The 14,140-nt window shown below is 43.4% G+C and overlaps 1 protein-coding gene across 2 annotated transcripts; it reads right to left on the reverse strand.

Moving 5' to 3' along the window:
* Positions 1-900: 900 nt before the first annotated feature.
* On the reverse strand, positions 901-13,881 carry LOC139327707 (uncharacterized). Of its 2 annotated transcripts, XM_070957628.1 has the most exons (10): positions 13,723-13,881; positions 11,448-11,593; positions 10,453-10,534; positions 10,135-10,270; positions 9,567-9,769; positions 9,283-9,419; positions 8,982-9,123; positions 8,580-8,861; positions 2,862-8,427; positions 901-2,239 (listed from the first exon to the last, which is right to left on the reverse strand). In XM_070957628.1, the coding sequence occupies exons 1-10, from the start codon at positions 13,846-13,848 to the stop codon at positions 2,229-2,231; spliced, it is 6,831 nt and encodes a 2,276-aa protein (XP_070813729.1). In that variant the 5' UTR covers positions 13,849-13,881; the 3' UTR covers positions 901-2,228. The 2 variants fall into 2 exon arrangements, with proteins under 2 accessions (XP_070813729.1, XP_070813728.1); XM_070957627.1 differs by lacking the exon at positions 901-2,239 and having other exon boundaries at positions 2,748-8,427.
* Between the last annotated feature and the right edge of the window lie 259 nt (positions 13,882-14,140).

Raw genomic sequence — 14,140 nt, forward strand, 5'->3', positions numbered from 1 at the left:
ACATCAACAATTGTGCCAAATCAAGAAATGATCCAACTGACTGAGACACAGCAGGGGTAATATGCACTTTGGCTGCTCTCCTGACTGGCAGAAACAGGCTTGATTTCAAAGTAATGCTACATGCCATTCTCTAGAAATTGTGCTCATGTTGCCAGAAAAATTACCCTTAAATGTCCATGAAGTTTCAGGCAGTGAGAGTCTGAGCCTGAGGCTACAGTTGCTGTAGGTCCCGTGAGTGCAGCTCCTTTTCAAATGAGAAAAATGTTGTTAATGTGGTTCACGTGAGAGTAATTACATTTCTCAATGTCAGTTAATGAAGACTGTCAACTGCAAAGGTGGAAAGCGTCCGTATATTTCAGATTATTATCTTCAAACTCTCCACAGAGAAGGATTTGAACACATTGGTGAATGGGACCTTCCTGTGCCTGTTTCAATCCAGATAATGAGGGAGATTTGCTTGTAGGAAAAAGCTCTGAGCAACAGCATTTAAAACGAAGACTGGTGCTTTATGAAAACGCTGCAGGAACTGACGGTTTAAGTGGGCCACTTTAAGATGATCATTTGTAAACTGGCTAAAAACACCACTGTTTTATGCACACTTGACAACTGGGTTTCCCCTGCTCTGTTTAAGTAGTTTCACATGTTGGGTTGCAAACTTTAACACTGGTAAGATGACACAGGAAAAAGGTTGGCAAGGGGGAAGATTTATCTTCTGTGTGACCGACCGACTTGGGACGTGATTCATTATTTTCTCTGCAGCTCGCTGTCCAACACTGCTGTCTTATCTACTGCCAGTGCACTGACGCACTTTCTACTACTGGAATAATCCACTCATTGCTCTGCTGAAAACATGCACTTCTGTGGTGTATTGGACACCACCAGACGGCCCACAGAATAGATGCCATTTGAAATGTTTTATTTTATTCTTCAAGAACAAAATATAAACCCAGCTGACACCCCTTTATATAATAAGCCATTGAAACTCTTCAAGTATTTACAAAAGATAGAAAATTAAACATAAATAAATATAACCTGCTGCTGCTCATGAAAGACTGGTGTGGTCTCCCCCTGACACTTAAAACTGTCGTAGTTTCACATGAATGAAAATAAAGGACAAACACCCTAAAAGAGAACTCACATGTCTCTGTGGTCTTGGACAGTTCAGTAACTGAAACTATGTTAAAGTGAGAAAAAAATAATACAAGCCAGAATGTCAGTGTCTTCAATGACAGCAAATAATAGGAAACATGAGTCAGTGAGTGACAGAACCTAGCAACAAATTGGATACTGGCACACTTTGTGGTCATTATTGCTAAAGAAAATACAGCTTGGTGGATGCGATGAAGCAATTTCTTGAGTCTGTACAATGATAAATACAGTGGAGCAGCTTTCTATGTAGAAATCTTTCTCAAAAAGACGTGGTGCACACTGACCCCTACTGGTTATTCATGCTCAGAACAAGCACAGACCTAATCAACCCCAGAGGGACCTTTGTATAAGAAATACAATTAGTATTTAAACAAGAATTAAACATTAAAAATTCCCAAAGATGATACAGCAATCTTACAGCTTTTCAAAGTTTAGATTCGGTCTAAATTATAAGTAACTTTAGGAAGTTAATACAGCATTCAGATGAAACAGATGCTTCCTTCTTTGTACAATCCCATCAATTTGAGCAGAAAGAAATTGAGAAATGTTATGGAGTGCAAAAAGCAAATAATGGCATTATATGGCTTACTGATGTGAAAAATATGTATCCTAGTGAAAGCAGGAGCAGCCTTTTCATCTTGCGTCATTTTTTTTTTTTTTTTTTTTTCCTTTTTTGTCACAGCTTTTACGAGTCCAGTCTTTCAACAACAATGTTTAATCTCCATACCAGGTGAAGCAGCTGGAAACAGCACGGCGGTTCCAGAGCAGGCACTTCAGTACTAGCTGTTCTGCAAACAGTCTGACTGGGATTCGGTTCAGTTGTCTTTTGCTGATTGGCTTGTTCTCGTGTTCGAGCCGCTCCGGGCTGTTCATTACAGGCACATGCTGCAGGAAAAATGTGGTAACACTTTTGCCTTCTCTGTCTCCAGATGCACGAGCCGCTGCCCATGGTAATGAACAAGTCATCCAGAGAGCACTGATCCACTGAGGTATGATCCATCCGGGGGCTCCATGCAGGTCCACAGGTCAGTCTATTCCACATCCGCAACGTCAATTCACTTTGACTTAATTTGACATGTTCAACTGTTGCCTGAAGCAGAAAAAAAACATAAAAGAGAAGAATGACACAACTTCCACCCGACACTCTATTTGCATTATCCGTTCGCATATTGGACCAAATACAGGACATCATTTTTTCGACTGAGAGACAAGTGACACAAAATGTGGGATTCACGCTTCAAGGATGACGACGATGGGACCCTCGGATGAAGAAGGTCTCCAGGAAACTTGCCAACAGACAAGAGAGTGACTGCACATTGCACAGATGCTCATAAAGGATGATTTCCTAAGTACAATTAACCATTTTCGAATATTCTGAGATTAACTGCCAATCTACGTATGTTGATGTCCAAGTTTACCTGATGAAGACGTATGTCAAAATTGTGCTTAATAAATCTGATTTTTGGGAGCATCTATTCAGTGTGCAGGCACCATTTTTTCCTTGTTTTTGTCGTTGTACCTGATATCATGTTGGGATGTGCACATGCCACCTTGAAGCATAAACTCTCTCTCAGCAGGGCTAGTCTGAAAAGTGCAACTTCAAAAAGGTGCTGGGTAAGTCTTGTCTTGTATTTGGGCCAATGTGGTATTCTCAGTGTCCGAGCATGCTGCACTGACACTTTGCATTTGAACAGTAAAGACCGCAGACTCACTCTCATCGTCAGAGTCAAATCCAAAGAGGCTTGAACACTTCTTCACTTGGAGATGACTCTGCAGGTCCTCAGCGCTGTCGAAAGTAGCAAAGCAGTTGGCACACCGTTGTCTCTTCACAGCCGTCGTAACCTTCGCCTGCTCGGGAGGGAGACTTCTCTGAGACGACAGGAACGACGGCATCGCCTTCCTCCGTTTCGGCATGGTGATGTACTTCTCGTCCAGGTACGCTGTCGGTGGCAGACGCACGTACGGCCTCTTATTGTACTCTGCAAGAGTGTCCTTGCTCACCACAGATTTTACATCTTCAGTTGCTGCTTGTCCGTTCATTATCATGGAGTAACCAGGACTGCTAAATGTAGACTGAGCTGTTTCAGCTGGAGGTTTTTCTTCCTCTGCAACAGAGCTCTCCATTACCTCTGCTTTGACCTCGGTGAGTGGTTGGACCTCACAGTCTGACTTTGTGGTCTTCTGAGATAGTGATGCAACACCCTGATGTTTGCTTTTTGTCTTCACGCTCTTTCTGTCACCTCCTTCCAGAATAAGCTTGCGCTTCTTATTTGCTTTGTTGGGGTCTGGTATTTTCATGACACGAGGTTTCTTTGACTTTTCCTGCTTTGTTGCCTCCTGTGTGTTCTCTCCAGTGGCAGTGGGTGGGCAGATCATTTCGGTCAAGCTGCTCGATGCGGCAGCACAGATGGAGGAACCAGAGTGGTCAAGTGTTGCATCTGATGTTTCTTCTTTCACTTTTCCGTCCACATCACAAGAACTCTGCACATCTGCTGCTTTCGCCTCAAACTGTTGCTCGACAGGTTTTGACTTGGCTGTCTTTTTCAAAACAGATGTTTTGCTCTCATCTTTGCACGGCCGTCTGTCCTTGACCTCTTTTTTGTGGCCTTTTTTATGAGTATCTTTGTGCTTTTTATTGGTCTTACCTGCATCTGCAGGGGCAGTATGAGTATTCTTTTCTTTCTTTCTTTCCTTTTTCATAATGTGTGATTTCTTTGACTTTACCTCTGTTGTCACCTTGTGCACGTTCTCTCCTGAAGTGGTGGGTGGTGCAATTATCTCATTTAAAGGGTTCGCAGGGGCAGCAGGCATGGAGTTATCAGAGGGCTTCTGTGTTGAGTCTGTGTTTTCTACCTTTGCTTTTCCCTCCTCATCAGCAGAGGTTTGGACTGCTGCTGTTGTGGCCTCAGCCTGTGGGACAACATAATTTGACTTGGCAAGCTTTTTTGAGGCAGAGCCTGATTCTTTGAGGGGACATTTTTTCTTCAGCTCTGTGTTGGCTTTGCCATTTGTCACTTTGCGCTTCTCGGACTTGGATGAGTCTGAAGTAGTAGATCGATAACCATTTTCTTTAGGAGAGGAGCGCCTTTTCTTCATTTTGACAGCAGCTGACTTCTGTGTTTTGTCTGCTACGGTGGCTGTGATTGATTGATTTAGACTGTTATCTGATGTTGAGGTATTATTTGAGACACCCTTCTGTTTAGTATGATTCTTCTTTATCTGTTTGTTCACAGACTTCTTAGACTTTGATTCGTCAATTGACGTTTCTGTAGTTCTGACGACATCATGGACCTGCTGACTCTTTTCTTCTTTTAATGCTTTGCTCACATTTGAGGTCTCTGCTGCTTTAGAGCGGCTTCCAAGTTGAGTGGGGCTCCTCTGATCATTTTTTTCTTTCACACGTTCATCGCTTTGACCAGTCGTAGTGTTTTCATCATGCACAGCTTTCTTTGACTTCGGAGGGCGCCCTCTTCTCTCAGGACTTTTAGTGTTTACTTTGACCTGCTTTTTCCTGAATTTGTACCTCAGTTTGATACTGTGTTTTAACAATGACGATGAGATGACTCTGTGACTTTTGAGCACTGCCATGTTTGTATGTGATACTTTAACTTTTCTTAACGTTTGCCTCAGTCTCAGATTTGGACCAGTGGGCTGTGCAGTGTCCTTGTTAGAAAGATTCATCAAGACATGTGAATCCTTGGTCTCATTGATCTCTTCCAACTCCTGTTTCAGCAGGGATGCTCTGACAGTGGTGGGACAAGGTGTCTTTACAAGTGTTCCTGTTGATGACTTATGTGGAACATGTCCTCTTGACTTACAAGTTGCCTTTACACTCTCAGCAGTGGTAGCAGTTTCTTCTTTTGGCTTATGATCTGACTGCTTCTTCCCAGCTGACACGTTATGTTTGTTACCTGTTTGCTTATTTGTGTTCTTGTCAGGTTTAGTGGGTTTGGAAGCATAGTGCTCTCTTTCGTGAAGGTTCAGTGCCCACAGACAAATAAATAGTTGAGAGCACCCAGGGAGGCAGCACACTGCCTGCAGCGGACTGTGCCTCCTGGCGTGGCGTCTCATTTCCATTCCGGTTTTGAACCTGGCAGTGCAACCCTGATGAAGGCAAGGATGCCGAGGAGTAAGTTTGTGTCTTTCAACATGGTGCTGAAAATGTTCAAAACTCCACAAAACCCTCATGCAAATACTACATCTGCTTTTTCCAATGCGGAACGCCAGTTGTAAAGGTTTGAGCTCACCGTAGTGATCTTCGAGAGCGTGGTATAAGAGTGCAACACGGTTTTTTGACAGGTCTGCACACCAAGTGCAACCATCCACAGGACAGCAACATTTATTTTGCAGCTCCAAGTTTTTCTCTTCAGCAACTTTCCCATCTTGTTTTGTGGCTGTCTTTAGGACCTGCATCATTTTATTGTTAGTGGAACAGCTGAACTCTTTGTCTACCTGAACTGATGCTGCAGAGTCCATCTCGACATCTCGGTTTTCTTGCAACCTGGGATTCTCGGTTAGACTTGTTTTTTCTTGAGAGATCTTCTGCTGTGTACATGGCTGCTCAGCTTCCCAGTTTAAGGTGTCCTTTTTCAGTCTGACAAGCGTTTTCTTTTTGCCAATATGCCCATTCACCTTGTGAACAGCAGTTTTACTATTAAGGTGCTTCGAAACGTTTTTTTTCTGTTCTTGTAGAGACAGACCATCCACTGGTTTGTCACTGGATCTTAATTTTCTGGATCCAGGTGGGGCTGAATCTGGAAGGCTTACTGATTCAGGGCTAACAGCAGATTTCAGTGTTCTCCCACTACTACGGCGACCAGAAGACACATTTGTGGTCTTAACTTTGGCAGAGGTCTTAGGTGTGGAGGTATCTTTGGTCTCAGAGACCCAGTTTTCTTGGGTGCTGTTACCAGCTGAGTCTTTGCTCCTCTTGAGCTTCTCAATATGATCAGACAGGTGCATCATGGCCAGGAGGTCATCTTTGAACATGATACCACAGAACATGCACTCGTCCTTACGGTAATGGAACATAGCATGAGCTACAACACGACTTCCCTTAAAGACTTTGTTGCAGAACATACAAGAGTATTCTAACTTGGATTCCTCTGATTCCACAGGGTCACTGTTGTCAAGCACTTCTGAAGTAATATCCTGAGTTCCTTCTTTCTTTCCTTGCACATCAGTAACTGCAGAGGCCCCCAGTTCTGGTCCAGAGCAACTGGAGGTTGTATGTAATCTGTGAGAAACTTCACGTTTACTTCCAGCTCTGGACTCGTTGGTGGCACTGTCCTCTGGAGCTGGACATTTGTGAGCAAGTGTCTCAGGTGCAAGTTCAGTAACCATTTCCGTTACTAACGTCAGAGCACTTATACTGTCCTGATCTGTGGGTGTGTAAGTTGTGACCTTTATTCCACCAGGACTCGCCTCATTTTCATGGGGGACACATCCCTCTGAGAGTTCGGGTGAAATGTCAGAAATGCTGCTGCTGACAGTGGTGAGCGCCTCTGGAGAACCAGTTTCAGCCTGGGAGGAGAGTGACTTCAGGTCAAGTTCTTTGCCATCTCGAAGAACAACATCTCGAGACTGTGAGGGCATGGGATCAGCAGCTCCAAGGTTTGAAATGTTGGACGTATTGGAGAGAGGGGGGATTTCTTCAGTAACTACCATCTGATTTTTGTCTACCTCGGTTGCGGTTTTTGAAACGTCTTTTACAGTCTGAGCTTTAGAGACCTTGTCAAAACCAGGGGACTGAGTCACTTTACCCGCTGTTGGGGTCTGTGAGGCAATTGTGACTTTCATCTCAACAGCAGACTCTTCACAGAGCTCTCTCTTTTGAGCTTGCAGGACATTATCTAACAACGGGGCATCTGTCACTTCAGTTGCTGCTGCTGTCTGTGACGCACTGGTAACTTTCATTTCAGCAGCAGACTTTTCAGGGAGCTCTCTCGTCTTGGTTTCGGAGACTTTTCCTGTGCTTTGAGCTCGAGGGATCTTATCTAAAACTGGGGATTCTGTCACTTTTGCTGCTGCTGGCGTCCGTGAAGCAACAGTGACTTTCATCTCAACAGCAGACTTTTCAGAGAGCACCCTGGATGAAGATGTCCTTCGTGAGACTGCTTTTGCAGTTTGAACCTGAAGTACTTTTTCCACAACTGGGGATTCTGCAAGTTCATCCGCTGCTGGTGTCTGAGAGGCAATTCCACCTTTCATCTCAGCAGCAGGCTGTTCACAGAGCTCTCTGTGTTGACCTTTTGGAGGACTTCCTTGCACGGAGGAGCGCGTGATTGTTGACACTGAGCCTTGAATATTCGACCCGTTACCTTTTCCCTTCTGCCGCCGAGCATAACAGTGCAGCTGTTGTACAAACATAGCTGCATCCCGTGCTCTCAGAATCACCTCTTTGCCATGTACAGTCTTCACAGGTTGTGATGTGGGAGGAACCTTCACTGTAGGTTTGTAAAGAAGCACTTGAGGGAACCCTCTCTGTCTGTTGCAACTGTCCTCATTAAACGTACCCATCAGTTCATTGTCTGGCAGGGAGAGCTCAAGAATTACTTGCGGAGGGGCGGCTGGTTGAAGACCATCTATAGAAAATCCTTTCTGGTGTTTGCTGTTGTTTTCTTTTGCCACTAAATGAGAGTTTACTGAAGGTTTGTGTTTTGCATTGTTCTTGATCTGACCAGTTTCAGGCCTCTTTTCAACAGATGACTGATGGTGCTTTTGATGTTTCAACCCATGCTTCCTCATCTTCTGAGGAATGTTATTCTCTTCGAGCGGTCCTGAGTCTTCCACGAGCCATTTGGGCTTTCTAATCCTCCGTTTTGGTGGGTTCTTCTCTGAGAGTCGTGTAGTACGTCTGAGTTCTCCGTACCCCCCATTGTCCTGTAGTTTGTCTAGCTGCCAAAATGAACGCCTCAAAGGTTCAGATGATGCATCCTTCAAAGGTCGTGACCCTTGGTTGCCTTTCCTCTTGATACTGTGGTCAACATTGAGCCGTGTTTTGCCCATCTTTATTCTTTTAGATACAGTGTTAGAGTCCTCTTTATTGTGCCTCTTCTTAGCTCCGGCCTGAAGTGCCCCTTTACTTCCTTTCTGACATACCGATGTGCTTGATCGGAGAGCAGGTTCTTTGGTGCAATAATTAAGGATCCATTTGTCCTCCATGATTTCCTCGAGGGCAGCACTGACCACCTTCTCACTCATCAGCTTCAAACAGTTTGTCCGCAAAGCAATGAGGTTCCAAAACTCTGGGTCAAAACACAGGTCCTTCTTTAAGACCTGAGGAGAGACAGAAAAAGAGATATTTTAGTACTACGATATGAAAAATGCCAAGCAATAATATCACTTGTCAATTCTGCAGTGCTCATGTGAACTGGCTGACATCCTAATCTCTGACTTTTCTGTCAAGATTTGTTAAAAAGGTGCTCCACCTGCAGGGTTTCAAAGCGAACGTGATTCCTTATGGGGCCGTGCTCCACATGGTACTCCTGATCAGGATGCATGTAAAGAAGGTACACAATCTTGTAGGCCTCAACAGTGCGTTCCAGGAAGAAGACAAGAAGAGCACAAGCCCGGCAAACCTCCAGGTCGTTGGGCAGCAGGCCGGCAATGGTTTTGTAGATTAGGGACTTGGTGATGACATCACAAGGGAGGCAAGACTGCAGGGCATGAGCACAAAGCTCCACGCAGAACTGGATTCCATCTTCAGCCAGCTAGTGAGACACAAACAAAGGACTTCATAAATATCCGATTCAATGCATACAGAAACTCTGACATCACAACAAATTCACGTAAATTGTAAAAAATAAATGCAGTTCAAATTTCTGCCTCACTTCTTGCAGTATGGCTCTGATGAATGGGAAGATTGAGTTGACGTTGGTGGCAAACAGCATCAGCTGATGGCTCTCCTCAAGCAGAGCTTGCTTTGATGTTTTCAACCGCCGATGAAGTTTACTCCATATGAAAACAAGATCGCTGCAAAGGACAGAGCTCAAAATTGTTCTTGATGCTTCATTTAATGGGGATTAAACAAATGCAAACTTGATAAGAAATCTAAAACCCTTAAATAGGCCTTGGTTGGTGTTATACAGTGACTTCTCAAGACCTTAGTGTCATTACATGAAGTTTACTTACCATAAATAGTACATGTCTCCCCTGCGGAGCTGCTGGGAGAGGAAGGCTCTGCTGAGGGCGAGTAACAACTCATCCTTTTCCTCATACTCCAAACTACAGATGATATGAACTGCATCTTTACCATTAAAGTTAGCCACCTGAAAAGCAGGTAAATGAGTTTAGCCTTTAAGATTCTCTTACATCAAGTTTTGGCATAGTTGTGTCATAGCTACGCAGGTACAACTGACTGAAGCGAAAATTTGACCATTTGACTGGAAGTCTTCATCATACAACACTCCACCCACCTCTCTGCGTAGGCTGTCATGCTGTGAAGTTTTTAAAAGCCACGTGAGGTAGACCTGGAGGAAGAACAAGTGTTGTCCTGCCGAGGGGTGCCAAGCGCAACACTTAGCCAGGGCCATAGCCTCATTGACCCGTTCACAGGATAAGAGGTAGCGCACCCGAAGCTCCAAGAACACCGGCAGTTCAGAGCTGATGCAACCATCCACTGAGGAACAGTCGAGCCAGAAGAGAAACAGATATGGTTTTAGTTTACCCGCTCATGCTTCAGAAATGAGCAGGAGTTACAAGAACAACCACTGAGAACTATTTTTAAGCAAAAGGTATTCAGACACTATAATAACTTATTATTCATTTTGGGGGAACAACAATCCAATTCAGCAAGGTAAAATGTACACAGAATGATAGAGCTGGCTCACATTTGCAGGTAGCTTTTGGGAAAAGTGTGAAATAAACGGATTCAGGTGAACTATCGATGAATGCAACAACAGCCAACTGTGAGGCAACAACTTATTTAGTGCAGTCAATCATAAGAGGGGTAATGACATCAGTCTTGGGCATGTTACAACCTACCTTCCCTCTGAGGTAAACTGGACTCACTGAGGATTGCCTGTAAGGCTGGGCTGGCCCAAAGCCCGCCGCTCCGAACCAAATGCTCAACCTGAAGTAAATGAACATTCTGGTGCTTCGCAAGGGCCAAATTACATTCCTGTAAGAGCATGAGGACAACACAAAAGGGCTCAGGAATATATTTACAACAGCATCATCCAGTATCGCAGTGTTCTGAGCAGTTTTAAATAATCAATTAAAACTGGGGTTTTTAATTCAGAACCGCTTTTCAAACATCTATACATTGCTGTGTTGGGAAGACGATGTGCACTTGATTCTCACCTGGAATGTAACAGTGAAGTGTTTCAGTGGCCCCTGATGTAAGTCCTTCTGGTCAAAGAACAGCAGCAACTCAAAAACACTCCTGTGAATAGATCAAAATTGTTTGGCTTCGATCAACAAATCCACATTTAAACAGTTCAGCTCTAATTTGTCACTTAAATCTGAGTTTTCACAAAAATGGAATTACTTGAGTGGGTGTGAAGATACGGACTGTGGAGCTGAGGGAAACCCTGGGAGGGGGGGCATGATGGAGTAAAGTCAACAGCTGGCAGCTTGCCAGGGTTTGTTCGTGGCTCACGAATTTAGTTGTATGAGCCAACGAACACAGTCAACTTTTAGTTCCATAAATGCTACAACACTGCTTCAGAGGCGGTCAACAAATATATAAAACAAAGGTTGTAATTACTGTATCTGCAAATATCCTATTTATGGTCTGTACACAACTGATTTAAACATCTTTCTTCTCTATAGTATTATGACACTGGGAAGTGAATTTTTAAATGATTTTAAGGGACTTTTCCAAACCACTTGATAACACGCTCTGTCTTATCAATGTCTAGTGTCCTTTTTTCCCTGGTTGTGTGTGATATCCGATGTTTTGTCGTTTCAAGTGCCCACTGTGCAAGGCCAATTACCTGAGGGGGCAATAAAGGTATCATTGTCTCATTCACAATTAAACCAGTGTGAGACTTGAAGCAAGCAAGCAACAGTAAAAGGTACTTCCAGTCTAAGTGAGATGCTCCTGCATGAATTTATGGAACAAAACTATCATGCAACAATCAGAAAATAATGTTTATTTGTGTAATTTCTCCTTTGTTTTCACTAATGCCGCCCCCTCTCTTCATTCACTCTCTAACTTGACCACCGCTGCTTCTCTCTCTTGCTTGTTTGCAGGACATGCTGGTTGCTGTTTGTCAACACACCACTCACAGTTTAGTCCTTTAAGTCTGTGGAGACTGAATGCGTCTTCTCTAGGGAGATGCATGTGTACTTACAAGGCCAGACTACTGAGTGTGTGGAGCACATGATCACAGTTTGATGTGAAGAAGGTGGCTGCTTGAGCGAAGTAGCACAGAGCCACCCCAAGGATCCTGAGCTGAGGCAGCGGCACCTGCCAGCGAGAGGCATACTCCTCCACAAGCTGCATGGAGAAAAGGCAAAACATCTTTGTTACAGGGACAATTAACAGTTGATATCATTTAGCACGTTTAAATCTGTGATGTTTTCACTGGATTTAAAAAGATGATGCAGCAGGCACAAGGCTCAGCCCAGGTCCGTTTATGCAGGGTCACCAATAGCGAACTATTCAAGCTGCAACGATTAGTCAACTGACATAAATATAAACCTGCAACCATTTTGGCAATTGCTTAATTTTTCCCAGCATTAATGTAAAAAAAGGCTGTTACTGCTGGTCAGAAAAACAAGATGAGACTTATTACACTGAGAAACTGGGAGGGACATTTTTAGAGCTGCAATGATTAATCAATTAGTTGTCAACTATTACATCAATTGGCAAACATTTTGATAATAGATTTATCAGTTAAGGAATTCTCAAACAATTCTCTGATCCCAGCTTCGTAAATATTACTGCTCCTCCTCTAAAAGTGAACGGATTACCTTTGTGGACAAATCAAGGCATTCAAGGCTGTCATCTTGGGCTTTGGGAAACACTGATAGATGTTCTTCACCATTTTCTGATATTTTCTAGCCCAAACAACTGATCAATTAAATCAAGAAAATAATCAATAGATTTCTCGACAATGAAAACAATCGCTGCAGCACTAGACACCTTTTCACAATGAGAAAATTATGAGCAAACTGAGTGATAATGAAAACAATCATGCGTTGCAGGCCTACAAAATTGTGACAGACATGACAGATTGCTACCCAACTCAGTGATTACTCCTGCAGCAACTAATACATGGGAATAATCAGCATGGATGAGCCACACCGCTTATTATATCGCTCAAATCAAAGACTAATTTTACAGTGAACAAAGACCTGGAACAGTTGTGTCTGCAGCCTTCCACTTAAAAACACTTTTTAGTGCACAGTTATAAAACTACACAAGTCAGTGGCCTGCCTGCAACTAAAATGTGCCACTTTGTGATGATTTACACAATACTTCAGAGTTTACCTGTCAAATCCTAAAATGCAATGTTCTTACATTGCCCTCTAATGGTGGAGATCCAAAACATCAGTGTTGTGCACGACTGGAGTTCTGCGACTGTCAACAATGTTATTTTCAGGCCTTTGTCCAAAAACTAATTCTCTGATAAATTAAACTGTAGCACGTTATCAAGCACGGCAAATTTACTTTGGAAGTTTAGTTGCTTCAAAACGCTGATGAAACTCTTTGTGCTTTAACAATTCGCCTTCATGAGTGTCCAAACCTTTCATACTGAAATAAACCTCGAATTTAAACTCTGAATGGCATGTCAGTAGTCCAGTAGCAAAACAAGAAGTAGTATCTTTGATCTGTCTGAAATAATCTATTGTTCACTTACAATCTGATTTATGACTTTTCTGTTGTCATCGATGATTTACAAACAATACACAACAACAGACATTTAAATGCTGTTTTCCCAGAGATGCATTGGCTGGTTTTAGTCCTCAAACGTTATAGCATCACAATGCTATAACTTGATGCTTGTTAGAAGATAAATGATGTTATGTATTACTGCAACAGTACATCCTCATGCCCTGTTCCTGTTGGTCAGCTCGGACATTAAGAGACACTCAAAGTTGGACTTTCTGACAAATGCTTGATAATGCAGGCTACTAATAGCATGGCAACCTTAAATCAGAGATCAGCTAACGTCAGCCAACTGTCTTACTGCTTAAATGATTACCAAGCGCGTTGCAAACGTGTTAACTGCTGTCCCGACGGTTTGGTAAACACTCAGCGTACCAACTAAGCTAACTTGGAGACAAAATCTGGGCTAGCTGGGCAGCTGGCTGAAGCGATTAGCTGAGTTAGCTTGCTAGCTGTTCAGTGAACAATCATTGTCAAAGTATGACAAATTTACAGACTGGGGCGCGTCGATAACATAACCTGAATCAGAGCTTGTGTTGTCAGACATAATATTTAAAAGCAGTTACGGTAATGTGGTTGTTTTTAAAGCGACTACGACTCGTTAGCTAGACGCTAGCGAGCCTAACTACTGAAGCTAGCCGTGCTAGCCAGTTCTGGGGGAGGGGAGTCGGCTAACATATATGCTCTTATTTTCGACAACAAGACTGTCACCAATTTCAGCTACGGCTCCTTACCTTGCAAAAGTCAGAGCAGAACTGTTTACTATCGGCTCGCAGTTCATCTCTTGTGTAGCGGCCCAACAAACTCTGTAATTGTCTTTCAAGCCCCTCTAACTCGTATACACTGCCTTCCTCCGCCATACTGCCTGTCTAGCCTTCCTCGTAGCATCTACCACACAACACATACATCGCCACAGTCAACGACGATCATTGTCAGCGCTGATTGGATACTGCCAACTTAAAGGGGCTCGTTCCTTTTTAAATACGAGGTGCACCGGAGGGTAGCTGGTTAGGGCGGAGTCTGAGATCCACAATTAAGGCAGATTGGCCCTAATGAAGCCCCGCTGAGACGGCATTAAGAGTGAAAAAATACATGCGCCACAAACCACATGGCAGACACAAACATAGCGCGTTAAAGATTGACAATATTTTC

Source organism: Chaetodon trifascialis, chromosome 24, assembly GCF_039877785.1.
Source record: "Chaetodon trifascialis isolate fChaTrf1 chromosome 24, fChaTrf1.hap1, whole genome shotgun sequence".
NCBI classification, from domain to species: domain Eukaryota; kingdom Metazoa; phylum Chordata; class Actinopteri; order Chaetodontiformes; family Chaetodontidae; genus Chaetodon; species Chaetodon trifascialis.